General features: G+C 42.8%; 1 protein-coding gene across 4 annotated transcripts; it reads right to left on the minus strand.

The window, feature by feature from the left end:
* Window positions 1–3,831: 3,831 nt before the first annotated feature.
* LOC101174946 (short chain dehydrogenase/reductase family 16C member 5) lies at window positions 3,832–27,842 on the minus strand. Of its 4 annotated transcripts, none has more exons than XM_023964929.2 (8): window positions 27,792–27,842; window positions 27,349–27,565; window positions 25,142–25,469; window positions 22,769–22,900; window positions 19,577–19,676; window positions 18,989–19,133; window positions 15,005–15,130; window positions 3,832–4,486 (listed from the first exon to the last, which is right to left on the minus strand). In XM_023964929.2, exons 3-8 carry the CDS (start codon window positions 25,460–25,462, stop codon window positions 4,390–4,392), a joined length of 921 nt encoding a protein of 306 aa, XP_023820697.1. In that variant the 5' UTR covers window positions 25,463–25,469; window positions 27,349–27,565; window positions 27,792–27,842; the 3' UTR covers window positions 3,832–4,389. The 4 variants fall into 4 exon arrangements, with proteins under 4 accessions (XP_023820697.1, XP_023820698.1, XP_078791744.1 ...); XM_023964931.1 differs by lacking the exon at window positions 3,832–4,486 and adding an exon at window positions 10,765–11,041; XM_023964930.2 differs by lacking the exon at window positions 27,792–27,842 and having other exon boundaries at window positions 27,210–27,369.

Consider the following 27,842-nt stretch of genomic DNA (forward strand, 5'->3'; position numbering starts at 1 on the left):
GGTTTTATTTGCACCTTAGACATGTAGGGCCCTTGGTAGGGGGGGTGCTTGGACATCACTGCCAGCAAGCAGCAGATGTCCTCTTAGCGCCCTACACGCCAATTTTAACTGCACCTCAGACATTTAGGGCGCCTTGGTGGGTAGGGTGATGGGACATCACTGTGAGTAACCAGGAGATGTCCCCTCAGTGCCCTACCCACCAATTTTAACTGCACCCCCTTAGTACACACACCCTTTACTCCTCCAAATATACATTCCAACATATACACACATACATGCACACGCACACCCTCACAAACACACTTGCATTTCGCAAGGAAGGTGGGACCTTGGACCATCTGTCCCCTACCCCATCCCTGGTAGGGGGAACTGGGCCCTTGGCAACGGGGGCAGCCTCCACTGGGTGCTGGTTTTCTGGGCCAGGCAGTGCTCTCTCCGCGCAGGGAGAGGGATCCATGAGCTCTCTGGCAAGGCCAAGAGCCGGGGATCAGATCACACCTGAGACGGGGGTGTCCCTGTGGTGTGGGTTCTGGTCCTTGCCCCTGAGTGCTCGGCCTCACCAAATTTCCAACTGTGAGTGAGCCTGGTCGGGCCATGTTTACAACATCTCTTGTGGACCCCCTCTTCTCCTGTGTGCCCTCCTTCTGGGCGGGGGCGGCTGGCCCCTGCCTTGCTCCTTCCTGGACCCACCGTGGGCCGGGTGGGTGGCTGCCTGGAGCGCGGAGCGGGTCTTCCTTGGGGGGTCCTGGCCCATACCTGGGGTGGGGCGGGAGGATGCCCAGACCTCCTGGGTGGTGATGAAGCGCTCGTCTGGGGGTGCGGGCACTCTTCTCGGGTGGGGCCTGGCGCTGGGCCATCCTGGCGTGGTGGGGGGGCTGCTCTCCTGGTTGGGCCGAGGCTGCGCTCTCTGTCCCTCATTGCCTCCCTGCTCTCTGGCTCTGGGGGCCTCGGGGAAGTCCTGCTGGCCCTGGCATGGGTGGCGGATGTGGTCGCCCGGGGGGCGGTTGTTGTCTGCCTACTGCCGGGTGGCGTTGGGGGGGTTCTGGCTGCCGCACCTGCTGCGGCGGGGGTCTTGGTGTGGGGATGGCTGGGAACTCTCCCTCCTTCTTTTCACATTCCACCATCCATTCTAGAAGAACATAAACACTCACCTGAGCACAGGTGTTTGCTCACCTTTGCACAAACACTTTGAGTGATTGAATGAAATATTTCACACTAGTTGGTTTGAAAGCATAAGTATGCATGTGTGAACACTATCTGTATTGTGTTCATGTTGAAATGTGGACATTTGTTGATATGTTGATAACATTGGAGTGTGTGTGTGGACAGGCCCCGCCCCTTCTAGATTTGTATTACATCTGAACCTGACCGTATTGATAAACATCCACCAACTTGTTGCTTTATGCTGCTTCATGGTTTTACCCCCACCACCCCCTTATAATCACCCTTCTACCCCCCCCTCTCTAACATCTCTCTCTCTTTTTCCCTCCTTTCCTTTTCCGTCCGGTCCAACACAAAAAATCTTCAAATACTATTGAAATGAATAAAGTTTAGCCTCGTGAGGCAAGAGCGCTACCACTACCGTGCAGCCCTTAAATCTATTTATCATTAAAAAATTAAAATTCTTGATAATCATCATTAAAAAATAAATTCTGAATTAAAAATGAATTCTTAGATTATTACTTAATTCATTGTCTCAAATATTTTACATATTGATATTTAATGATTTGTATTGGCTAGGCATTTATTCTGCCAGGAATTTAGAGATTCTTTACTCGTCTGTCTGCAGGAAAAATCCTTTTTAAGAAACTCTTTTTGTCTGAAGGCACATTTGAACAGCTGATCTTGGAAGAGATTCAAAGAATCTGCACATTATACAACAAAATTTCTGATTAAGTGGGGGTCAAAGTGTGAAGGGGTTTTATTCAAACCCACTGAGCCACTGTCACCCCAAAATAAGTCAGAAAATAGAGTATATTTCCTGAATTCATCTACCAGGGCAGACAGGAAGATGCTGACTGAGTTCAAATTATCTTTAAGAAGCAAACATATGTGAATGCCAGAATTCTACACTTAACAAAATACGAACAATGTAATCAACACATGAAAAAGATGACATGAATACAAACAACTGTAAAAACTAATAATTAAACAACATATGAAAGACTATCTCATTTAATTGGGCACATATTTGATCCCTCCATCCATCCATTACTAACAAATGATAGAAAAGATAACATAATCTTTGCAATAAGATATTTTTGATAGTTTTAAAGAAATATAGAAACCTGTAGGAGGCAGGTTTTCCAGTAAAACAGTTTCAAGAGATTCAAAATAAAAGCATCAAGTGGAACTGCCGCTAGATGGCAGCATGTTGCAAAGCACATTTCTGGCAGATTCCTGTTTGCATCGCAGTCGGTCTGTGCATGAAACTTTCTTGACATGTTTCCAAAACAGTTCCCACAGAAAAAAAAACACTTCTTTTGACTCAGTCATTCAGGAAACTATTCAGTTTTTTGTCAGTAAAACAGCTTTCACTGTGAAAGAAATAGAAAATAAATCTGCAAAGAAAGCAGCAGCTTTTAGAACATTAAGTTGTTTTCTTTGAAAGAATGACATCATCAGAAGTTCTCATGCAGATGAATCCACACGACAATAACTGAACTGAAGCAGATGACTTCTAATAGAACATGTTCTTCCTAAATGTCCTTCTCCATAAGAACTATAATCTAACAAATTTGTGGATTATTCTTCTTGTTTCATGAAACTTGGTCTGAGGGGATAAAATGTGCATAAAAACTCAGAGAATGTCTCAGTTTTACAAAATTCTTAATGCAGTTCAGCAACAATCATGTTTGAATTATGTATAGATGTTCCTCCTTTTGTGTTTCATTGTTCCATCTTTGTCTAATTTTGACTTAGTTTAATGATCTGAGACACTGAAGCGAATCCACTTCTCAAGAAATTAAATAAGACAAAATCATTGTTTTTGTAAATGAAGAAATCTCAGTGCATCAGGGTCAAACTCAAAGACCAGACGCTCACAGTCTGTCCTTCAAACAACACTGCATCACTCATCACATGACCGTTTCAGACTTTTGTTAATGAGCCCAGAAATCGTCCCATAAACCTGTGTCCACAAACACACGCTACAGACCAAACAAATGAGAAAAGGAACGTGGCCCAGGTTAGAAACCTAGCTGTGTCCTGCAGCTCAGAAATCATTTACGATACCGCGTTTAAAGTAGGCATTAGATGCAGTGTCCTCTGGTTACAGAAAAGGTAGAACCTGCATCCTCTCTGATGACTGCTGGCAGAACCAGCTGCCTGTTTTCAGCAGGAACTTTGACCAAGGATAAAGGTTTTGAGTACCCAACAATCCCCTTCAGACTACCGGTAAATCTATTTCCCAGAAGGCCTCATTCCTTTCATCCCTGTAACTCAGAGTCTTGCCTGCAGTCCAGCTTTTTCACCTGACAAAAGCCTGCAGAGCATCGAGGAGAACATTTGCTAGGAAGACTCTAAATTTATAGACAAAATGAGGCAAAACTCCATCTTCAAAAGTCCAGAAACAGAGAACTTTAATGCTCAGATGTTAAGAGGAGATGCTCCATCATGAACATACTAACAGTCTTAATTTTTTATTTTTCAAAATAAAAAAAAATGTCTCACCTTTTATTGCGTAATGGATTTCTGTTTTCCTGAGGTTTGATAGTTTAACGTTTTTATGTGCTCAAAGTTAGAAAAGATGCCGTTTGATATAAAAATGTTGTTAAAATGTGGGAAATAATCTCATCACTTTTTTCTGTTTGATGAAGAAAACAATGAAGCTTTGCGGTGAAACTGGCAGTTTTAATTCAAGACCTGTTGAAGCTGCAGCTGCACTCTCTACAGAGTAGGTTCAGTACCTGAGTGTAATCTGATTAAGCTGAGATTTAGTCCTCTGAAATGAAGATAGCATTTTTAACGATGGAATGACATGAAAGTGGAGGAAGCTCAGTAAAAACGGTACTTGAAGAAACAAATTCTCAAGTAAATCTGCATCAGAAATAAAAAGAATGAACTTCAAAACACAGTTAAAGGAAAGAAAAAAGTGGAAAATATGAAGTTATTTTAAATATTTCTGAATTGAATAGTGTTCATCTTGAAAAATAACAAGAATACATAATTCTTCAGTCATAAAATGTCATTAATAATTATAAATGCTTCAAAAAAGTGGTTCTGCAGAATAAAAACATAAAAGAACATTATAATAATTAACATACAGAAGTATAAATGGTGACAAGTCTGTGAAAGTCCAGTTTATGTGGACTGGATGGAAGCATGCTGAAGATTATTATTGAAATATAATGACTGGGGCAGCGCGTCTCCCCCCCTCGGATCTCGTCTTCAGTCTCGTTTCTGGTTGCGTCCCTTGAACGTGTCCATGAGGTTGAAGGCTCCCAAGTAGCGGCCCAGAAGGAGGCCTTGCTTCACGGGGAGGACGCTGCAGAGACAAGGCGGAGAGGTGAGTCGGGACCAGCCTACATTCACGTCTGTACAGACGGCTGATGTCAGCAGAACAGCCCGCATGTTCTGCTGCTGAACAGTCAAATGCAATGCTGGAACTGCTGTCGCTCAGCTGATCCAGGAGCCTGACCTGCAGAATACTACTGTGCTTCTGTCCTGAAACAACGATTAGCAGAACAGTGGCTCTCCCTAAAGTTTAGTTTGAGAGGAACATGAAAAATAACGGCTGATCACTTTAATGGTAATGCCTTCACTGTCCGATTTTCTGGTTGCAGGTCTAAATGGATGCAGCACCTGTTCTGGAGCTAGCTTTCAGACAAAGAAAGTTGGAGATGAAGTGACTGACGTGATCATCGTTGACATGTCATCATCACACCCCCTCACAGCTTTGTCTTATTTCACAGAAACGTCTTCCACGTACAGCCCACAACGCTCACGAGAGCCAAATGTGTAAACTCCAACACTGCAAAAACACAATCTTTAGACAATAAAGAGACTCTTGTTTCCAGAAAATAATCCTAATAAGAAAGTTTTTTTTAATAATCTTGGTTTCAGAGAAACATGTCTTAGTGACCATGAAGTTTTTCTTAAAATGAGAATTCTTGGTAAGACTATTTGTCTCACCTCATTGGCCGATTTTGTTGTTTATTCAAAGAAAATCTGCCAATGGGGTAAGAAGTTTTGACTTATTTTTACAGAGCCTGTTTTAGCGGAGAAAGAACTCTGGTTCTACGACTGAAACGGAATAATCTAATCAATAATCTAATTTAATTGTTGAGGCGGTTCTCCAGGTCAGACAGCAATAACTGTCCCTGAAAGACTAGAGTTCACAACATCCATTACACTCAGCGGCCCCTCCCACGACCCCCCCCCATTCAAAGTGTGCTTGGGTGATGCAGAATCAAAAGGGTGGAACCCCTTGTGATGCTGAAGGTTTGTTGGATGAGCAGATCATGTCTTTTGTTGAAGCCTGAACGTTCAAACTAGATCTGCTATTCAGACATCAATATCCCAGCGACATTTATTTTCACACAGGGTGTGAAACCACTTAAAAGGATTTGTTCTAGTATTTTATGTAATATCAACTTGATTAATAAATAAGATCGGTCAGCAAAACTTCAAAACATAACCTGAACAGCATCATCAGGTCTTCTGTTACTCTGCTCTGCCTAATCTAAAGGGATCTGACAGAATTAGGATCATTAATAAACAAGTTCTGGATTTTTTCATTTACATGAGTCCTTTTCCTGTTTGATCTGTATTTGAATGAAATCTGTAAAAGTCCCCTTTGATATTACTAATAATGATTGATAAGATTTTCATTACCGGTAGTTTGATCTTCATTAACCCCAAATATTAAGACAATAATGAAGAATGCCCCAAATAACAAAACCAGACCGCGTCATTGCGACTATTTCCACCATTTGCTGCAGTGACAATTCTGGCACTTTGTGGTGGAGCATTTTCATCCATGAACAGAAAGTTGGGAGTCTTCTGGTGAAATTGGGGGATGATGATGGTTCTATGATGTCTCTGAGGTCAGAGCCTGACCTTCATTTCTGTGCACCGTGACCCGACACTCATCAGTGAACAGGACGGTAGACCAGTGCTGCATTGTCCAGGTCACACGGTCTTGTACTGCAAAGTGTCTTGGCGCCAGTGGAGTCACCCTCAACGGTCGACAGTCATTTAAGTCAAAGCAGTGAAGACCAATGGTTAGTCTGGAAACCCCAGTACCCCTCACATCTGGTTAACGGGCAGCTGCAGCTGTGTGGTGTTTGCTAAACCGTGTCTGAGGTCAGAGGTCCTTAAGTTCTGGTCATGGTCATGGTCTGTCACTGGGGGGGATCCACTCCCGGGTCTGTCCCAAACTCTGACAGTAGTTCAGAGTCTAGATGAGAGTCTGCTGATGACACTCTGAGACAATTTCACCTGAACACCTGACTGTCTACCCCCAACCTGAGGGCGCTGTGGTCAGGTGGAGCTGCTGGTCCGTTAAGACGTCGTGTTTTCATGGCTGTTTTAATTATGACCTTGGAATGACTTTCAGGTCAAATCAGCTTTTTATCCCCACAGAATGTTCACATTGAGGAAACACTGAAAAGGTTTTTCTTCTAGAATTCTTTTAGTTTTGGCCCCAATAGATAAGACGCAACGTAGTTTACCTTTCCGCCTTTCCCTTCAGGGGTTGCCACAGCAAATCAGCTTTCTTTTGGCAAAGATTTTTACGCCGGATGCCCTTCCTGACACAACCCTGTATTTTATGCGGACTGGGGACCGGCACTGGGGGACCCAGACTTGGGACCCCTTGTGGCTACATAGTTAGGCAGTAGTGCCCAAAGACCCACAACAGATGAAGATCATCCGTACTACACAAGGGAAACAAAAACACACACAATGAGGTGAGTCTATCACCATAATACAATTACCTCCTGATACACTGTGTTTAGGACATCCATAGAGTTTTTCACTATATTCCTAACTTATTGTGAGTCGTGTAATGTCAACAGTCTCACCAAAATCCTCCCAAACAGAGCTTTGATCTGTGTGACACCAAACCAGCTCCTGTCTCACTTATGTACCACATCATCTAATATGTCACCCTCGCTGGTCACCAGAAAGGGTTTATTAAAACTTAATTACCCAAAAATATGATCAAAGAGAAAAACATGATTTTTAAGTATTTAATATATTTGAGGGATCCCGTTCAGAAGAAAGGCTTGCTTTAAATTGATGCAGCATAACGGGTTACTGCAGGCTGCATGGTGCACAGCTCACATGCATGTCGCAGTCTCTCATGCGTGTAAAAATCCTCACATGCCAGTTTGATAGACACAGAGTTCTTGTAAAAATAACAAATTTCCCATATTTTTGTTACAAAACGTGCTGCTGTAAAAAGTCTTTGTTATATTTGTCTGGAGAATAATGTGTCCTCTGTGTGTTTCTTAAAGCTCCAGCTCTCAGATGACTAATGAACCTCAATCATCTCTTCAAAGCAGAGAGAGGCTGGATAATCCAACACATCATGAAAGCCGGAACACAATAGCTTTTATGTAAAACGAACAGAGGTGACAAGCGAAGAACCGCGTCCATTTGTGTGAGCCGTGTTCCGGAGACAAATCCCTCTGATGGGAAATAATGGCTCTGTTCTCCACTAAAATGAAGCAGACAAGCAGGAACAAAAAGGGAGAAGAAAAGGAGTCTCCAGGACTCTTTCTGTTGAAACATGATGACCGTCTTATCTGAGGCAGCTTATCAGATGAAGAGTTTGTATCTCTGCAAATGCAGACACTACAGCGGTTTTGACGCCTGGAGGGGCTGAGGGTGGTGATGGTGGTGTTGGTGGTGGTGGGGGGGTGGTGTCACCCTCAGCTCTCCTAATGAGAAGTGAAGCCAGCTTGGATGTATATCATTTAAATAAAGAATGACATGGTTAAATAAACCCTGATGTTCCTGAAAACATTTTGGCTGCAAGCTAAAGTCAAAGAAGATCATTAAAAAGGAAGAGACAAGAGGTCCAGAGGAAGACCAGGGAGGAGGTTTCTGGGTGCAGTGAAGGAAGACATGAAGGTAGCTGCTGTTAGACGAGAAGATGCAGAAGAAGGTTTCCCAAAAAGTCCAGAGGGGGCAGGCTCACTGAAAGGGAGTGCACCCAGATGAAAATACCACTCCGATCATCTTCTGATCCATTTTCAAAGCCTTCCCAGTAGTCTTTTTCAATAATAATTCTGACGTTCTTGGCTAAAAATCTAAAAACCTGTCGATTTCTGAGACAGTTTCTGCAGATCGGCAGTTCATTCATTTGTGGTCGGGTCTGTTGGGGCAGAGTAAGCCTCTCTTCATTTTTCATCAAACCTTTCTTTACTCGCTGTCCCACTAGCTTACAGCCCCTCACGCCCCCAACCTAACATTCCTGCTGCAACAAAAATGGCAGAAATATCGTAGCTGTCCAGCCGCACACTTTAGATCCAGATTCCAGCTCAGACCAGGAGAACAAAGACGTTCATGGATCTGTTTGTCTGCAGGTGGATGATCAGAATGGAGCAGAACAGGGAGACTGTGGTCTGCTGACTTTATTTCTACGGAACAAACAGCATTTTTTCGTCTGCCCCTGATTTATCATGATTTGAATAAAGAAATACTCAGAAATGCAGTTTAATCTGTACTTTTTCTCTACGTTCCCTATTATGAGAAAAATACAACATGAACATGCTAAAAACACTGAATTTTATATTTGATTACAAGATTGTCTGTAATTCATGCAACATAACATTTTCACTTCACAGTGAGAGGGCTCTGGTTCAAATCCCGGCCAGGACCTTTCTGTGTGGAGTTTGCGTGTTCTCCTCAAGCATGCGTGGGTTTTCTCAGACTTCCTCCCAGTCTAAAAAAAAAAAATGCCCCACAGGCTCATTGGTTACTCGAATCGTCTTTTAGCTGTGAATGTGAGTGTGCACTTGTCTGTCTCTGTGATTGACAGGAGAAGTGTCCAGAGTACTAGAAGATGGATGGATGGACCATTGTGCCCTGATTTCACGCATTCGTCAATTTTATTTTTCAGTCACATGACTCCTCCGGTTCATCACATAAACTCAGAGCTCATCTAAGGAAAGGGTGAGGGAATTTAGAGTACGCCGGCCAGTCAGCTTCCTCGCCGGCTGCTAAGGAATATTTTACAGCTATTTCCAGCGGTCCCTAAATCGCTGTAACTAAAGTTTGTGCCCCTCCATGGGGAAGCGGCATCAGCTAACTTAGACGCAGACGGAAAATATCCTGAAACGCTGAAGAAGATGATCACAGAGAATAATCATCATCTGGATGAATGAAAGGTGGATGAAACCAGCCTCTTCTGGAAGAAGATGACCCTCTCTGATAAAGGAGGAAGAACTGGCTCCAGGTTTAAAGGCACACAGAGACACTCCTAATGTGCGTTATAAAGTACGATACGGTACAGTCTATTAATCTGGATAAAATGGAAGAAAACTCTTAATGTTGAGCAATACTCCAGTGTCCTTTGAAAATGTTTTTCAAAGCATCAGAAATGTTTCGGAAGGGCTTTTGATGAAGGATCGGTGACTGACATTCTTCAGGCGCGGGGGCGGGTTCTATGTATTAACGGACTCATCAGGGGCATCTCTGGTTACTTACCCCCGCAAATATGGGGGGATCATTTACATACATACAAAAATGCGCAAAATGTACGTAGCGCATGTGAGACACAGCTTTAAGACTCTGCAGTCTCGGTAAGGCGATGAAGATCCTGCACATGTCAAATGCTTCCTCTACAAAAGTCAAACACCTCTCTCCCGCATTTTGGGAGCACTTGCTCATCTCTGCTAATGTCTTGCACCTTCTCGGAGTTAAGGCTGGAGATCACGTAGACTTCATGTAGACTGATGAGTTTTCAGCTAATCTGATGAGTTTACTGCTCTGGATAAAGTTTGAACCAATCACCTGAGCTTCTGACTGATCGTGTGACACTGCAACATGGAGAAACATCCCAGCTTCAGAATCTGTTCTGTAGCTTCCCCTCAGCTATGATGGATGCTCTTGAGCATTCTTCTCCCTCTGATCATGGATGCAGATGTTCTTATGCTCTGCAGATGTTACCGAAAACAGTCAAACACTAGAATCAGTTTGGTGTTGTGAAGCTACATCGTCAAATCCCCACCAACATTCATAAAGTGAACCTCTGCACAGGGATTGATCCACATGCCGGGGGCTTTGGTTCACATCTGCATGTACTGTTGGATCCAGAAAACTTTAGGCCTGACACGAGTGTGATAATACCTCTGTGACAGCAGAGTTCTTTAATCCTCGACGCTTAAAATTATTTCCAGCTATGAAAAAAGTCACTTATATTTTTGTTTTCAAGTAGATGCTAAATTTGCAACAATAGGTGTCAATAGGTTATTCAAAACGACCAACAATCCCGTTAAAAGACCTCTATGGCATTGTGGAGAAATGGATAGAAACAGCAGAAATGTAAACACAGACTGAAAGAAGTGAGGTGAGACTCTTCCTGCTGCAGAGGCCTGATCATCTGCTGTATTTTATGAATTCTGATGATAATTCCCATTTCAGTCATCAGTCACCTGTTCGTGTGCATGGTCTGTGAGTGCAGGAGAGATACTGTCAATCCAAACACCAAAAGGTGTGCACACACTTTAGTAAAAACACAAACTGAAGTCTGCGCGTCCAGAAAGGTCTTCAGAACCAGACTCTGTGCTGACAAAAGCGCCTTGAACAATAAAGTGGAACTTTTTTAGATGACTTTATTTCTTTAAATGTATTGTTGCTCTTGGAGCTGCACAGTGTCGGTAAACAGCATTTAGAGCTAGCGAGCCAACTCTGGACGGTCTGCAAACAAGATCACCAGGATGATGTTTGTAAGAAACAGACTGAAGGGAGGAGCAGAAACACCACAGGACCACGGAGCGTGTGCGAGCGTTAGCTCTACGTGTCACACTCTATGTCACCCGCCAGGCCCAGGTAAACGCCAAGGAGCGAGGAAACGTTCCACTGCAGGATGCTGAGGGTGGGAGATTACAGGATACATGTGAACCACAGAGAACATACATGTCCTACCCCACACAGAAACCTGCCAGATGAAAACACTCATCTCTGCTGTTCAAAACGAGCGGCTCTGGATAGAAGTGATCATCAGTTAGTTTATGTAAACTACGTGTTTAACGATTAACTGATAAATCCATAAATCAGATCAAGCTGTCTGAGACACGTTAATGGAATAGAACTATACCATGAAAATATTATTTCTAAATGAGCTAAATCTATAATCAGTATTGGAAGATCCCATTTTGATTGAGGTACTGTAGGTTATTTGACTCTAAGGTAGAAACAACCAATCTCAGCGGACAACACATGTGACGTCATTAAAACGGATCAGTCCATCATTCCAGTCCAATGTGTGGAAAGACTTTGAATAGTCATGTGACCATCCAGTGTCTAGAATGTTCCCTTTGGATTCTTTGGATGTGGAAAAACAACAGTGGGTTGAACTTTAGGAAACTAAAATGTGAATGGATTTAACATTCACTCTACTTTACTTGTTTGTTTGGACACAGATTTCATTTCCACTTGATGATCTGGAAGAAATCCAAGAATGTGGAAAACTTCACTGTTCAGTAGCAGGAATTTCTGTCTGAGTCTCACTGCTGGAAGTTTGGATGAAGATGATCTGGATCTATGTTAGGTCAGTTGGATCCAATTTGATGGTAACGAAAGTGAATCATATTGCTAAAACATATCATCACAACCCTAATGTAAATACATGTATTTGCGCATTTGGGGTTTCTGCGGTCAAAATTCTTGCGATCACGAGTCGTTATGCAACACTGAGTGGTCCGGTCCAGTTTAGAATGGTCCAGGCAATTCAGATGAGCATTTCCACTTAAAGTTGGACCGTCACGGCGGATGCAGGCTGAAGCTGACAACAAGAACAACAGAGGTCATCCAGGAGGTCATTTCTTCCCCGCACGGCTTTTGGTCTTCTTAGATACAAATCATGAAATGTTGATTGAGAGAAGACTGCAGGTGGCGAAGAGGAATACAGCTGCTGTCTTGGAGCTTTCTTATGTCATCAACAGTCTTCAACAGTAGCTCCGCCCTAACCGGTCTGTTCCATTCTTCTATGGACCTACATCCAACGGGGGACCAAAAATGGTACGGTTCGATCCGGCTTAATGGGTCCATTTTATTATGGAAACGCTCAAGATACTGGACTGGACTGGACCATACTGCTAAGTGGAAAGGAGACTTTATAGTCCTCAGACTGTTGTGGAAAAAGCAGTCAATAAAGGTAGCTAAAAGACAAAAGTCTTCCAACAGTAAACTGAACCACACAGCTGGAACCAGAACTTTTGTGTTTGATCTGGAACAATTTCCATTGCGTCTACATGGCAGAGGTCCGGAAGACAAAAAAACTCGAACAACCCTTCTACCGGTCTCTCCAACCTACCCGTGCTCCACAACTATGCTTAATTCCTGAGAAATGAAAACTTGCAGATTGAGTTTACCCTGTTCCACACATGAGAAAAGCATTGATTCTTACAAAACCGGAGAACCTCCTTGAACTGTGCTCCTCCTGCCTCTCTACCACTTGAACATGTGATTAAATCCTGGTGCAGGCCACCATAATAAGGATGCCCCTCCCTCCAAAAAATAAGGTTGCTTCTTGCAAAGGCAAAAGAGCTGTAAGGAATCAAAGAACAGTCTGGTTGGCCACTTTGCAGATCAACCTTTTGCAGCAGTTATCTCTGCCTTATCAAAGAAAAACTTTGACCGTGACATTTTCGTCTGGACTTTGGGCCGATCGTTGCAAAACTTGGATTCACTTCTTTTACAGCCATACAGATGTAGATTTGCTGCTGTTTTCAGGTGCAGACAGTGTAAAGCAGGGGTGGGGAACTTCTGCAGGTTCTCCAGATGTTCTTGCTGTGCCGATGGCTGATTACCTGGATCAGCTAATGGGAACATCCCAGAGCAGGATATGTTGGAAAACAAGCAGGAATGCAGGGAGCTGCTGAACACCTGGCTTCACATTCCAACAATAGATGGTGGGGGTGCTGGTCACACAAACGTTTCTGCAGCTCACTTTAATATAAACCTTTCAGCTGTGCTTCTTTACCCAGGAACAGACGAAAAACGGTCAACTAAATCCCCATTCACTCCTCTGATTTGACAAATGTAATTAGCAGGTGAATTGAAAAAAAACCTCTGCCAGCAGCAAACTTGGGTTTTCTTTGCAAACAGTTTTAAAGAATCGGGGTTGTAAAGAAATGACAGAAGAAGCTTGGACCGGAAACCTTTAAAGATGAAACAAGTTTGATGACGGTCGCTTGAACACTTTATGGTTCAGTTAAGAGAAACAAAGCTGGTTGGCTGACTGTACATAAATACTTTCCTATTGCCTTTATGAACATGTCACTTCAATGTACTTAATACTTAATTTATGTTCTTAATTCTTAAAAAAAAAAGAGTCAAAGCGTGCACCCAAGGAGTCTGTATTGTGATCCATATTACTGCTACAGCTTTCTCATTGGTATTTGCTGGTTACATGGAGCATAAACGTGAAAGCAGAAATGCCCTTTCTTCACTCCAGTCTAAGGTACTGTGAAAAACGGAGAAGTTCACTGATGACCTGGTATTTCCTCCAATGCACCTGTCAGTCATTATAGGGGGCACACTGAAATGCTATGGTTTCTTTCTTTTTACTTAAAATGGGTTGCTGAGCACTAAAGTTTGTAGGAACCTCTCCTTGTCATCATCTGCCCAAATATCAGTTTCACAGATCCAGAAGCTCTTTCTGACAGACACGCTGCCGTGGCCCGCTATAGTTTGAAATGGGCGGCACCCACAAGGAGTGAAAGGCGGAGCCTCAGAGATTGAGTCGTCTTACTTCCGGGTACGAAAAAGGGCTGTGAAAATATCTCCCCTTTCATTCAAACTAGTTCTTTAACATGCTAAAGGTAATATACGATCATATATTTGGTAAAGTAAAGTAAAGTAAAGCAGGATATAAGCCATTTCATCTTCCAATAGCTGCTGTGTAACATGTTTTCAGTTTTGTTCCAGATGTCCGTTTTTCTTTCCGTTACACAGAACTGAGATCCAAAACACCTTCTGTGGTGCATTGTCAAAAAAAAAAAAAAATTCTAAAGTCTGCACAATTTAAAACAATTATCCATAGCATTGGGTCAAACTAGAACATTGGAAGTTTGTTTTGAGAATATCAAACTGCAAAAACTGATTGTTGTGAGTCAGAGGACGAGTGCTAGCAGCCACTTTTCATGCTTCCTTTCAGCAGCTCTCACCCTCTGTAGTCGACTGTAAGAGACTCGGAGGTTCCTCCAGCAACAGATATCCCAGCGCAGGAACGAGCATTACTGGCGGTCATTCATTCCCGCGCCATTAGACTGCACAACTCCTCACTTTATTTGATTTCTTTTTTTATTTTTTAATGTTCCTATTAGTTTGTTTGCTTGCATTATTTGGTGATCAGTGATTTATATTACTTGTTTTGTGATGAAACTCATTTTTCCTTTGAGCTGCCATTACTAGTAAATCTCTCCTCTGCAAGATGAATGAAGCTCAGTTCAATTCCTGCTCAGAACTTGCTTTGGGAATTCTGCCTCCAAATGAGCTGCTGCTGTTGGAACACGCCCATTTTCCAGGTGTGTGGGCTTGAGAAATTGGTTCTACCTTTAGTGGAGTCGTGTGTGAAAGTAAACCAAACCAAGCTTAATGAAGGCGTGAAACCTTTCATTCAAGCAGAGCCCACAAGTGTGTACCAGCCTTAAAAAGTGACCATCTCAAAACCTGTTTATGAAAGAGCTATAACCTAAGTTTGATCCAAAGTTTAGTCAGATCAGAGGGAAGACGGTCTCCCAGCTTCAGTACTGTTAGGTTTCACTCTTCCAGGAGTTTTGGACTGAAGTGTGAGCAGCTTCTGAGGAGAGGAAGGGCAGGAACTTACTTCTTCAAACCAGCAATGAGGTACATGCTCCTGGGCAGCAGCAGGAACACCTGGTCTGTGAGGACTGCATAAAGGATCTGCTTGACCACATAGTGTGGATCCAGGATTGGCAGCACGGTCGGCCACCTGGTTAAGACAGAACACAAAGACACACAGAAATGACACCAGAAATGTCAGAGGCATGCAGGCTGGAAGTTTGAATCAAACCTTTCAGGAGATGAGAGACAAACGAACAGCACAGTACTGGAGGAGGAAGCATTCTACAGCCTGGCTGGTGTTGAGAATTTACCTTTCATTCAAAGTCATTTTAGCAATGGTGGATCTATTCAAAGGACTTTCAGCCTCTGAGCTTAAGCAGGCTAAACCAATAAATACCAAATGTAGCTTGAAAAACACTAGATTCCTGATCTCCATTTAAAAAAAGTAACAACCGTGTCAACGTTTACACGGTTTACCTTCACCTGATGGCAGGTTCCAATGTTCTCAGTGACCCTACTCTGGATGAAGTGCAGTAAGAATGGATAGATTATGCATAAATGCAAACATTTATGAGCAGTCTGATGTTTTCACACTGTGACAAACTTGTTTCTATATTACAGCAGATATTTTTGTGTTTTTCTTCTTCCAGACTGTTACAAAATCTGAGATTTTAGTATCTTTCTATCAGTTGAATTTGCACGGTACAGAAGAATGTTGTTTCAGACAGCTCAGATCAGGGGTCACCAACCCTGTTCCTCGTGTGCTACCGCTCTGCATGTTTTGCAGCTAACCTAGCTTCAGTCATTGCTGCTCACCTGAACCTAATTCAATCCAGCTAAGCAGCATCTACTGAAGCAGGGTTAGCTGTAAAACAAGCAGAGCGGTAGCCCACGGGGAACAGGGTTACTGACCCCTGGTCCAGATCGTCCTGCAGACATGTATGGATTATTGAGAGAAACACAGTTATCAAGCGTAAAAACCAGACTTGCCCTGAAACAGCAGAAACTAATCAAGAAGAATCACAAAGAACAAATAAAATAAATGCGGCAGAGCCTATTTAGCTTAATGACTGTCACTGAAACTGAAGTCTCACAAACAGTCAGTTCACTTAAATCAAGCAGAACAAAATACATTTGATATGGATACTTTTGTGCTCAAAGAACTCAGCTCAACCTTAACATCTCCCTTGACCATTAGTCTCAATCAATCCATCTTTGAATCAATATTTCCAAGTGCATGGAAGTCATCAGCGGTGATTCTAATCTACAAAAACAGACTCCATGTTGCTTTCAAATTACAGGCCAGTCAGTATCATACCCACAGGGTCCAAGATCGCAGAAAAACTTATTGCCCTTATTGTTTCCACACCTCAACAATTCATCTTTTTCTCTTCATGCAATGCAATATGGTTTCATTCGTCAAGACTGGATAGTTCCTCACGTTGGTAAAGACTTCACCACATGCACCCGGTTTAAAAAGCACCAAAAAACTGCTTCATGTCACAACAAACATGTCTACATTGAACTATATATTGGCTGCCCCTCCCTGTCTGTCACCTTTGTGTCTTTTTTATGTTTCTCACTGTGTACATGTTTTATGTATTCTAAATGACTGTACAGGTATATTTTCTATTTATGTATTTAATTGATGCTTTGAGAGTTTTTCGGTTGATAACTTTAACACCTGTCTGGGGACTACAGATGAAAAATAGCCTTTGGGCTAATTCTGGTATATTGCAGCCATGCTTTTATTCCTTGTGTTATCCTAGGCACTTTAGCATTGGGAGTTGGGTCATATAGACCCACTAGACAGTGCGCTGAACCTTTTTTCTTCAATGATTTGTGATCTTCACTGGTGTCCATGGATTACATGAAATCTTTCCACCTTTATCCACCTTTGTCATGGTAGGGAGAACACATCAATGTAAGGGTGGGGTCATCTAAAATAGCACAAGGGCTAATGTGCACTGTCCCTGTTAAATTATTGAATAAATAAATGGCCTCTACTAAGTTTTACAGCTCTCTGTAGAGGCTTCATCCTAAACCATCTTCACATTTTTGGTCTGTCTTTGAAGTCAAGGATGGTGTCTGGACACTTTACTGGTAAACCTAATGTACTACAAACAAAGTTGGAGTCATTTTGATCCCAGCTGTGAACTTCAGCACACATGTCAACATCTGTAACACTGCGTGTCCCCAGAAGGTAGTCCTGCTGAGAGGCATTCTGTGTTTTCCTTGTTGAAATTAGAGTTTGCATTAAAAAGGAGTCATTAAACTCTGCGTGTCTTCAAAAATGCTGCCAAAGCTGCAGCAGACGGATTCAATACTTTACATGTGCACTCATGTTTAGGCTTCTCTACATGTCAGGAACAGATGGATTTCATCAGACACTGGTGCAACTTAACTAGTGATCAGAGTGCACCAGTGTTTGGGCACTTTCTAAACAGAGAAAAGAGCCGCATACTGACCTTTCTGCAAAATATGCTCTGACGAGAGAAGGACAGGAAAGTTCAACAGCCCAAAACTATACTTTGAGATGACTGAATACCAGTAAATATGAACAGACCAAGTTAGAGTCTAGTGCAAATGTAAGAAAAGACTCTTCAACATCTGAAACCTTAGACCAGTAGCCTTTCATTTCCTCTTCAAGGCTACTTTGAATAAACAGACAAGAACCAGCTCAACTAACCAGAATGACCCGAGGCTCGTTACACAACCATGTAAAATGCTCCAACTTCAGAACACAAACAAACATAATTGAAGCACACAAAATGATTTTTTTACTTCAAAACTAACTCCGCCTAAAGTAGGACAAAAGGATTTTATAATTGCCTTGCCCATTTCAGGAAATAAGGGAAAGTGTCTCCCAAGAAAATATAAATTAAAAAGCAAATGATCTAGAAACAAGCCAGCAGATCACATGACAGACAGCAAGGGTGTGTACATTTAATACATCAGTAGATTCATTTTCTTGAATGCATTAATGAATAAAAACAGAAGAGTAGATAAAACATTCTAACTGAATGTCTACTCTTAAAACTCAGACACAGTTTTTTTCAGTAGAACGATTAAACAAAACAAAGTAATGAAATAGACCTGAACAAAAATGATGATACTTTTAAAAGCTTTACTTTTGAAGCGTCCGATGCAAATGAATGAGTTCTACAACCGACAGTGGGTCTTCTGCACCTGTCGGCAGGTACTGCGGTCTGTCCCTACAATAAAGGTTCCTTTGTTGGTTTTGGCTCATTATCCTAGATAGAGACCCCTTAAACTGTGGCTGAGCCTAAACCTCGGCTAGCAGGCGGCACATTGAGCGCCTGCACAGATTTAGTGTCGGATGCAGCAAAGCATCTTAAGGTGCAACTGAGCCTCCTGCATGTTCATTTATTTTGACAGCACTTTTCCTGCTGAAAAGCCCCTCAAAGTGCTTTACATAATAGAATATTAAAAAATAGTTAAAAATAACTAAAAACTAATAAGAACATAACACGCATACATATTCTACAAATATGATAAAAAAACAAACAAATTAATGACGAATAAAATCAAATTGTGTGGACATGTAAAAAAAGCTGCATTAAAAAGATGAGTTTTCAGTTTTTTCCTAAAAACCTCCAAAGAGGGTGAAACCCTCAGATCCTCTTTTTTAACTGCGAACAAATAATCTTACATTTTGTTGTAGATTTCTTTTAAGAATTAGATTTCAACATCGGGTTGCTTTGGTCACTGTGCTGCACCTCTAAATGTCATTTTAGGCTCTTTGGTTTCCCTTCATCTCATTTGGCTCTTCACTTTATCATCAGTTTTCCTCTTGTGCGATTTCTATGTTAGCTACAACCCCGTGGTCCTTGAACTTCTGAAAGCTAACTGGAGGACACGCCGTAGCTTTATGTCCCAACTGTCAGAATACTTTTGTCAGAATAGAAATCATTTTTGTCCAGGCTTATTACCTTGGTTTGTTTTCTGATGAACAGGTACTTGGAGATCTTAAAATGACACATACTTGGTTTGACATCCATCAAACATCCCAGTGTTGATGAAATATGGGCACACGATGGTGGTCTTGACCCCATCCTTCCCGGTGGCGAGCAGCTCCAGTCCCACCGATTCCGCAAAGCCCACCGCTGCAAACTTACTGGCACAATAGTCTGAGGGGAGAGTTCCAATCCAAACAAGTAGTTAATAACATATCCAAAACTCCTTTTACAAAAGATGGTGTGCTTTTTGTGGTATGAATGACAGAAAATCCCAACATGACGGCAAATAAAGCCACATTTCCATTACACTGCTTTGCTTTCCATGCACCTAGACGCCACATCTCGCCCAAGTTACCGATTAAGCCCTAGTAATGTCCAGGATTAAAGTGGGCGGGCTTGTTTGGCAAAATTTCGTCACGTTTTTGTTGCGTCACATCAGATGTAGATGTATTGGTAAAGCTGAAGGAGCTTTTGCTTCTTTCAAAGCAGCAGAGAAATCAAACTGGTAAACAATACACAGAAACTGTTGACTCTGAATGTTTGTGGATTCAAACATATATATGGAGACCCCAACCTTCATTGTTTCTTGCTAAACTGCATGAAGAAGCACAAACCTGCCAATCCATTGACTCCTATGAGCCCAGCAGAGCTGGCGATGCTGACCAGGTGACCGTGATTATTGGCAATCATGGCGGGAAGAAAGGCCTTGTAGGTCTGAAAGTGCAACAAAAAAAAACACGAAAATCATGAAATGTTAGGATCAGTTAGGCTTCAAATGGTGAATACTCTGATAGACTAAAAAGACCGTTCTTTTCCACAGAATGAATGAATCAGAGAACTAAGGAAACCTTTGTCAACCTGGCTGACCATTCCCTTACATCAACAGTTGAGAACCAAAAAAGGCAAAGATGTCAAATGTTTTATTTGCCATTCGCTTCTGTAGCTGTGAAAACAAAAGGTGTGAAGTAGAACATGAAGCTGCTGCTTCTACTAATCGTTTCTATTACTCAAGAAGGACTGTTCTCTCCACTGTCTGTTCGGATCACACCGAAACCCTTTGATGTCGTCTGTTGGTCACTTGGATGGGCTTTCATCATTCCATTCGGACTAGAGGAATCATTTGGTCTGGACCGAGTCCTAAGCCTTGCCTTTGGTCTACATTCAGACTGCCGTAAAGTGGACTATTCAGTTACAAACCAAAGCTCGTAAACTAAACCACGTGACTAAAGATTTCTTCAGTCACTGGCCACGAATTATGAGGGCGGGGCAAAGCAACTAGAGGCAGAAATTAGGCAAGTCCTGCGCTTTGCAGTCCTTGCTCAGGAATTCAAACTTTATATTTCACTGATCAATTGTGAACGTCTGTATCAACGTCAGGTTCCACACTTTTGACTTTTGTACGGTGGATTCATGCTGCAAGGTGGTTACTGAGGAGACGATGTCTAAGAAGTTTCACTGATAAATGTTTATGACGTATAAATTCTCAGGAAATCAGAAACAATGTGGATCACGTCTAAAGTTGTTTCAACGAGCTGCTGTGTCTCATCGTTGCTTAACGTTTCTTAGCGGCGCCCTCTTAACATCGTAACGCTCTGCAGCGACGGCCATTTTGGTTGAGTTGTTCCGCTCCAGGAAGGAATTGTATTCAGACTGAGGAAACTCAGAGCGAACCAGAGCTCAGTCTGATTGGAAACGAACCGAGCCCACCTTGAAAGATGGGTTCAAGAGCGGTTCCTGGTCCCAGACCAGGGTCCACTTGGGTCTAGTCAGACTAAAAATGAGTTCTGGATTATCGGGTTCACAAACTCTGGTTCACATTAAGTGAACCAAATGTGTCCAGTCTGAATACGGCCTAAAACACAGGACAATATGGCCTTTCAGAGTGATCTACACTATAATATTTATGAATAATTTAGTTCACTTTGAGTCTTTGCTTTGGTGCGGAGCATTCAGACCGCCTCAATCTGGTGCTTTTTGAGTGAATTGACTGGATAACTTCTCTACTTTGAATTTCATTCATTTTTGAAAGGTGCTTCCATTCTTCATAATCAACATGCTGATGCTAAAAACATTGCATTTCCTGCAAAAAAATGGATGTAGAAATGCCACCAACAGCAGCTGGTACCCAGGAGTAGGAAAGCATCTCTAAGCACTACAGAAAACAGAAAGACTGAAATCCTTGCTGCATTTTTCAAGCATCTCTCTCAGTTCTGGTTCCATTGAGTAAAGAAAACATTTCCTAATGCAAAAACCCAATGTTCCTGCTTTCTTTATATACTCTTCTTGCCTTTTTTTCAGCTCTTTCCATCCATATTGTTGAAAGTTAAAACAGCAGTGCAGTTGTTCAGTGTGGCCATTGTGGTTTAAAGATCTTCCTTCTTTCAGAACACGGACATTTATCTTTACGGAAACAGGAGAAGCGACAACAGTTTGTAACGAGTACAGATGGGAATGCATTTGCATGTGCATGTGCACGTGCTTGGACTATAGCTGCAGACATAGAAGCACGGTTTTCCTCAGCTGAGGCCTTTCCATAGCATCCAGGTGTGATGTTCGTCCAAACTCTCAAAGTCCCACTGGTTTGTTATCATCCAACACAGATCTGCAGAAATCTGCTGAGCTGGGAACAAGGACAGGACCTTTGTAGTCACTCCAGCACTCCCAGCAGTGACTCACCTAGAGAAGAAAATTCTTCACAAATTCTTCAAACTACCAGTTTTTCCCATGAACCCCTCAGGCCAAAACCAGACCTGGAAAACTGCCAATCAATGCACAGACCCATGTGTAAAAAATATGTGTGATCATTAAACCACAACTGGAGTTAGTTTGCCATACTTAGAGTACTATTTGAAATTACTATAAAAAAAGTTGGGGAAATCAGGAAAACCTCTTTGGAGTTTCATTCTCTGAGGGGAGGTAAAGACCCCAGTAGTGGTTAAACACATGAGAACAAACACCTCAACCCCAGACATCTAAGCCAACAGATTTGAGCTTCTGTCCTTCAGACAAAACACCTCAGAACAGCGAGCAGATCGGTGCCTGAGTTCCTGCTCCGGCCTGCAGCAGAGTCAAAGTTCTGACACCTTCCAACCTCATCCAGGTCCAAAACAGCATCTGCTGGTCGCTGCACCACTAAAGATAAACTCTGATCCACGATTCTCTAATGAATGACCCAACTCTGCAAGCAATTTTCTTCAGCTGCTGCCTGACGTTTAGCGATGAAGTCCTCCTTTCATACACAGATGTGGCGGCCGTGGTGCAGTGGTAGGGCGGTCGATCTCTGATCGGAAGATTGCAAGTTCCTGCCTTGCCCATGTGTTGAAGTTTCCTTGGGCGAGACACTGAACCCCGCTGTGCCTCTGGTGGGAGGTTGGTGCAAGTGTCTGGCAGCAGAGTCACCACGTGTGTGAATGGGTCTGTAAAGCGCTTTGGGCCTTCGAGGAAGGTAAAAAAGCGCTATACAAGTATACGCCGTTTTACAGATGTGTCAAAGCCCTCTGAGCCAGACGTCCTGCTTCTTTCCTGCCAGCAACCACTGACTTGCATGTCTAGTGAGGTTCCACTGGAAGCAGAGCACCATTCAACACAGCTTGGCCAACAGTATACATATCTAAGAGCCACGGATGTCATGTGACGATGTGCATGTCAAGAAAAGAAAATCATGCACTGAATGACAGCTGTTAATGAAAACTTATTCCTATTTATACTTCAATCTGTTTTATAGTGATAGATCAGTCACATTGCAGCAGAATAAAGGGTTAGTTGTTCTTCACACTGATGTGGACACAGTGTGTGCTGACACTGACCCAGAAGTGAGCCATGGTGTTGACCTCCATGGTCTTCTCGATCAGAGAGTCTGGGGCGTCGATGAACTTCTTTCCTGTTACAATTCCAGCGTTGTTCACCAGAATGCTGACGTCGCCCACTTCACGCTTCACCTGCAGGGAGGAAAAGGAACGGGTCACAAACCTCTCCACCTTCTTCCAGCCCAGAAACACCAAAGCTGTGGAGCTCAGCACGTTTCCTGGGGTAGAAGCTTTATTCTTCAGGAGGGACAAAGAAAATGACACACAGCCCTGGAAAGAACATTAGAAGCATTAGAATCAAACTACATGTAAACAAAAACACATAGAAATCAGAAAATGTCCCATTTCTGGAACAATTTGGAGATTGTTTCAGAACAGAGTCGAGTTGAAGATAAAGCTTTGAGTTCATGCCCCCTCTCCTCCAGAGCAAGAGGGGACAGTTTGAACATCTGACATGAATTCCATTTAGACACCTTTGTGGGGTAAAGACAAGTTCTCCATGTACTGGAAGACCTGAAATAGGGGTCAAGGATGGGAAGGTCTAGACATCCTTAAATGGTTTGCTGCCCCCAGAAGCCCAGATGAAGGGAATAACACATAGATGGAATATTGTAAAGTCAATATTGGATTATTCAAGCAGAAAAGTTGGAGTTCTCTGATGTAAGCCACCAAGAACAAATGGGAAACATGGTGGGGGAGTCTCAGCTTTTTGAGAATACAAAAAAAAAAAAAAAAAGTTTCTATGAAGTTGTTTGTGAAAAATGTCTTTGTTTTATGTTTTCAAACTATGATCTCCGTATAAGCTCAGATTTGAACCACAGACAAAATGGACTCCATTTCCTTTGATTCTACCACCAATAAGACGTTTGTGGACTAAAAGCTTTTTCTCCTCCTCTGAGCTCATCATGACACTTACTCTGCAGTTTCTCCTCCATGTGGTCTCTTATGCTGAAGGACACGTGTTTGGAGTAGAAAGACTAAAGGTTGAAGGACAGGGTCAACAGGCACGTGGACACGGGAGCTGTCTTACCCGTTTGTTTGGGAGCCGTGTCCTGCTGCTCCACACTTACCGGTCCTCACTATTTTAACGCAGATTTACTGACATGACTTCACATGCAGGTCACTGTAGCGATGAGGAAACGGTTCAGGATCAGTGCTAAGATCTTGGCATTACCCATGCCCCTAAGAAACTCACCCAAAGCTTTGTTTATAGAGGTCATTTCCAAAATCCTGGACAACATGACAAGTCTGCTGCTCACCTTTACAGAGACATTCATCATTTGGCTCTCAGCGACATGATTCCTAACTTCTTCGTGGTTAAAACCCCAGAATAAACATGACAGAATGAGACTAACCTGCTATAATGAAGCCTGGTGACCTATCAGGCTGTGGGATTTAATGGATCCATCTCAACTGAATTACTTTTGCAATGATTTTTGCAACAACATAAGGAGGCACGGACACATAAACCTTGCACAAATAAACACACAAAAATGCAGCTTCATCTAAAGTCATTACACCAGTAAAACCTTGGTTCTGGTTCCAGTGCAAGCAGGTCCAGGGCCAGCTGGGACAGAGTCCAACAGCTAAAATCTGTCATGACCTTCTCTAGAGGCAAAAAAAAACTACTTTTATCAAGCTTTGGCCCTTTTTGTGGTTATTTCATCATGTTAATGTTCTTCTGCTTTCATGTCAATATACATGCGTTGTTTTCTAAGGGAGGGGTGTAGTTTTATAGAAAGAAAATAGGATTCTACGTAGATGCTCCTGAACACACCACAGCACACTAAGACACTCAGATCATCGTGTGATCTATTGTAAAATTGTTCCTTCTTTAATAATGAGGATTCTGCTTTTAGCCCATATCTAAACATGTGCTGTTTTCTAGGACATAGTGTCTGCAGAGCAGCAGGAGTTCATTAGAAATTCACCCCTGAGGCGCTGCTTATATAAATTTGTATAAAGAGTTATGTAAGATCTGAACCAAGAGGACTCTACTGTTTACTGTACAGCACCGTGATTAAACCACACAACAGCTACAAGCTAATACTGAACTCTGTGACCTCCTTAATGCCCTTTTCTAAGGTTTCCCATGACTGCAAAGACAAGTTTTCAGGCCTCTAAACTTCAAAATGAATACGACATCACAAAATAATAAAGCAGTAGAATAAGCGCACTAACTGCTCTGAACCGTCGCAGAAATAATGACCTCAGAAAACCTAAACGCAGACAAATTATGTTTCTTTTTAACTTATATTTCTGTGAACCACAACATGCCGTCAGTTAGAGGTTTGTTTTTTCCCCTGAATAAGAAGCTGGTTAGCAAGCAAAGGCTTCTGGGAAGGTTTGATTGCCACGCTGTATGTTCCTCACCTGGTCAGCCACCCGGTAAACCTCGTTCTTGTCGCTGCAGTCGCAGAGATAATGGTGGACTTTGATGGCTCCATTGCTCTGAGCAAGCCTGGCCGTCTCCTTAACCCCGTCCTTGTTGATATCCCACAAGACCAGCACCGTGCCGAGAGCCGCAAACTCCTGAGCCATGAGGCGGCCGATGCCGCTGCCCGCCCCCGTGATCAGCACCACCTCTCCGGATATGTTCTTCCTCTTCCTTGGCACGAAGAGGTGGATGAAGGACTCCACATTGAACCAGATGGACAGCAGAACCACTTGGATTGTCTCCAGAAAGAAATTCATGATGAGGCTGAGATGGAAAAAGAAAGATAGAAAAGATGGAAGAATGACACTGATTCTGAGATGCCTGTAAATATGTCAACTAACAATCTCCAAATCAGAAGTACATTTTGACATGAAACTTAAAAAAAAAAAAAAAAAAAAAAATCACTTGTCATGAAAATACTGAATTGGATATAAATTAATAATAGTGAGTCAGAGGTAAACAGGGCAATAGTAAACTGTTCTTGAAATTATGCACAAAACCCAATTGTATTTTTTTAAAGACCCACTCCAAAGAAAATGGTGTTTTTAACATGTTCTTGTGGCCTTTTTCTGTTGATGGAGGACATATATCAAGAATATTAAGATTAAAATGACATTTCTGAGCATTTCTATCGTCAAATCATTGTGAATCAAGGGCGGGAGGGGGGTGGAGTTGCTCCACACCAAGAGTCCCGCCCACAACTCAGAGGTGAATTTTAATAAACTCCAGTCGCTCTGCAGAAACTATGTCCTAGAAAACAAAACCTTTTTTTATTTTCTTTTAGTTAAAGGCGACATATATATTCCCTCGCTGTAGTTGCTATATTCACGCTCATCTTTCAGTCTCACTGATTTGCAGATTTTTTTCAGTGCAACTTTGCAAAAAAACATTTTTAACAGCTACAGTGTTGTGTTCTGATTGGCAGATGACCTTGTCAATCTCCTCCATGCCGTGTTCATGTCTGTCTGAGAAAAGTGGATCAAGTGTGCAGCGAGACGTTTTAGCGCCTTAAAAAAGAGACCTAGAATCCTACCACACAGATTTTACCCATGGTGGGTCATTTTTACAACTTAACCACTGCTGTGAACGGAGCAGCACTGTAATCATGTCAAAAGACCACTGGGAACACTTTTAAAGTAGATCAAAAGATGATCGGAGTGGGACTTCAATGTTTTTAACCTTTTTTTTAAACTACACACAGGGCTGGAATGAAAAGGGATTCAAGTTGGAAGAGATTTCTGGTCTGAAATTTCTCAAGTTATGATAAAAACATAAAAATGACAGTTTGTCAAACTGGCTAATTAGTCCTAAAGTATCCGATGACCCTTTCCAGAAAAGCTCTTCCAGCATGAGACGAGCTGATGTGCTGCTGGAGTTTTGAGGTCTTGGTGGACTTGGACAAATCACAAGTCCTGGTTTCATCCGAGCATGTCTACATGTACATTTATGTCAATATGGTGAGACCAAACGACACCCAACCGGCCAGGATCCAAGAGCCAGAGCTCAGACCTAACAGGTAGGAGCACCGCGTTGTCATGGAAACCGCCATGTAAGAGAAGGGGTAACACTGAATTGCTGTCTTCAAACGTGTAAAAAGCCCCGTCCTGTTGGAACAGGAACCACAGTTTGAACAGAGACCGCGCTCCTCCTCTCACCTGCTGCCACAGTGACGGTGTGGTACATGTGGGCGGGGCCACGCAGCCGGAGGCAAGAGCCGCCTGCAGCTTTAAGAGTCATGATGTCGCGGAAACGACATCAAACTTTAGAGAGTTGTTCGAAAAAGTTACTCAACATCCCAGAAGTCCAGGAACTTCCTGAGGAAGCCAGCAAACCGATGGCACGTGCGGGAAGTGCACGCGGCTCGCCTGTGACAGCTGATGATGAGCAGCTGTAATGATGTCAGATTCAGAACACAACGGGCCGCGAACAAACTGCGACTAAAGTTTGGAAGTTCGACCGGCTCGGACGGATTGCTTTGAACAAGTTTTAACGAATCCAACTCACCGAGACCTGCGAGCGGCAAGGCGCGCGGCGATTAAGACGGTGATTTCGGGATTCTCCTCTCGGCCTTTCGCTGTAAGCCAGCGCGAGCTCGGTGACACGCGACCGCTGACAGAACCGCACGCGCCTCGCGTAGACTCACCGTTAAAGATGACGTGTGAAGTCCCGGTTGAGCGGAGGCACTTTGCGCAGCCTCAGGGCGGAAAATGAGGACTTCAGAGCGGCCGTACAGCAGGGAGGGGCCGGATGTGTGACGTCAGAGAGGGTTTGTTTTTTTTCTGTGGCGCAGCTTTATTAAACGTTGAGCGACAGCTGACCTGCACCACCGACAGTTGAAGGCCTCCACGGGGAAATGCTGACTGTAAACAGCGTAGAACGGGTCACAACGAAGCACATGATTAACGACAAGGCGCGTTGGTTTGATAAACAGAAATGCCCAGAAAAAGTGAGTTAGAAGATAAAACAAACATTGTGGACAGAGCAACCTAACGGCTCTATCAATTTCTGCAGATGAACAGTGTCTGACTTGGTGTGCTGAAATCCGTCATTTACAGAAATCAAGAAAAGCTTTGTGAAACTCCCAACCTCTTTTAGTCGACCTGCACCTGTTAGTCCTCCACGTGCAGCGTCTCACAG

The sequence above is a fragment of the Oryzias latipes genome, chromosome 17 (assembly GCF_053564925.1).
Source record: "Oryzias latipes strain Hd-rR chromosome 17, Olatipes_Hd-rR_3.1".
Classification (NCBI taxonomy): Eukaryota; Metazoa; Chordata; class Actinopteri; order Beloniformes; family Adrianichthyidae; genus Oryzias; species Oryzias latipes.

Coding starts and splice junctions, on each gene's coding strand:
- LOC101174946 (XM_023964929.2), bottom strand. CDS start 25,462: ATGAATTTCTTTCTGGAGACAATCCAAGTGGTTCTGCTGTCCATCTGG. Junction 19,134..19,576: donor AGGAGTCAATGGATTGGCAG/GTTTGTGCTTCT, acceptor CTCTCCCCTCAG/ACTATTGTGCCAGTAAGTTT. Junction 4,487..15,004: donor CTCATTGCTGGTTTGAAGAA/GTAAGTTCCTGC, acceptor TTGTCTCTGCAG/CGTCCTCCCCGTGAAGCAAG.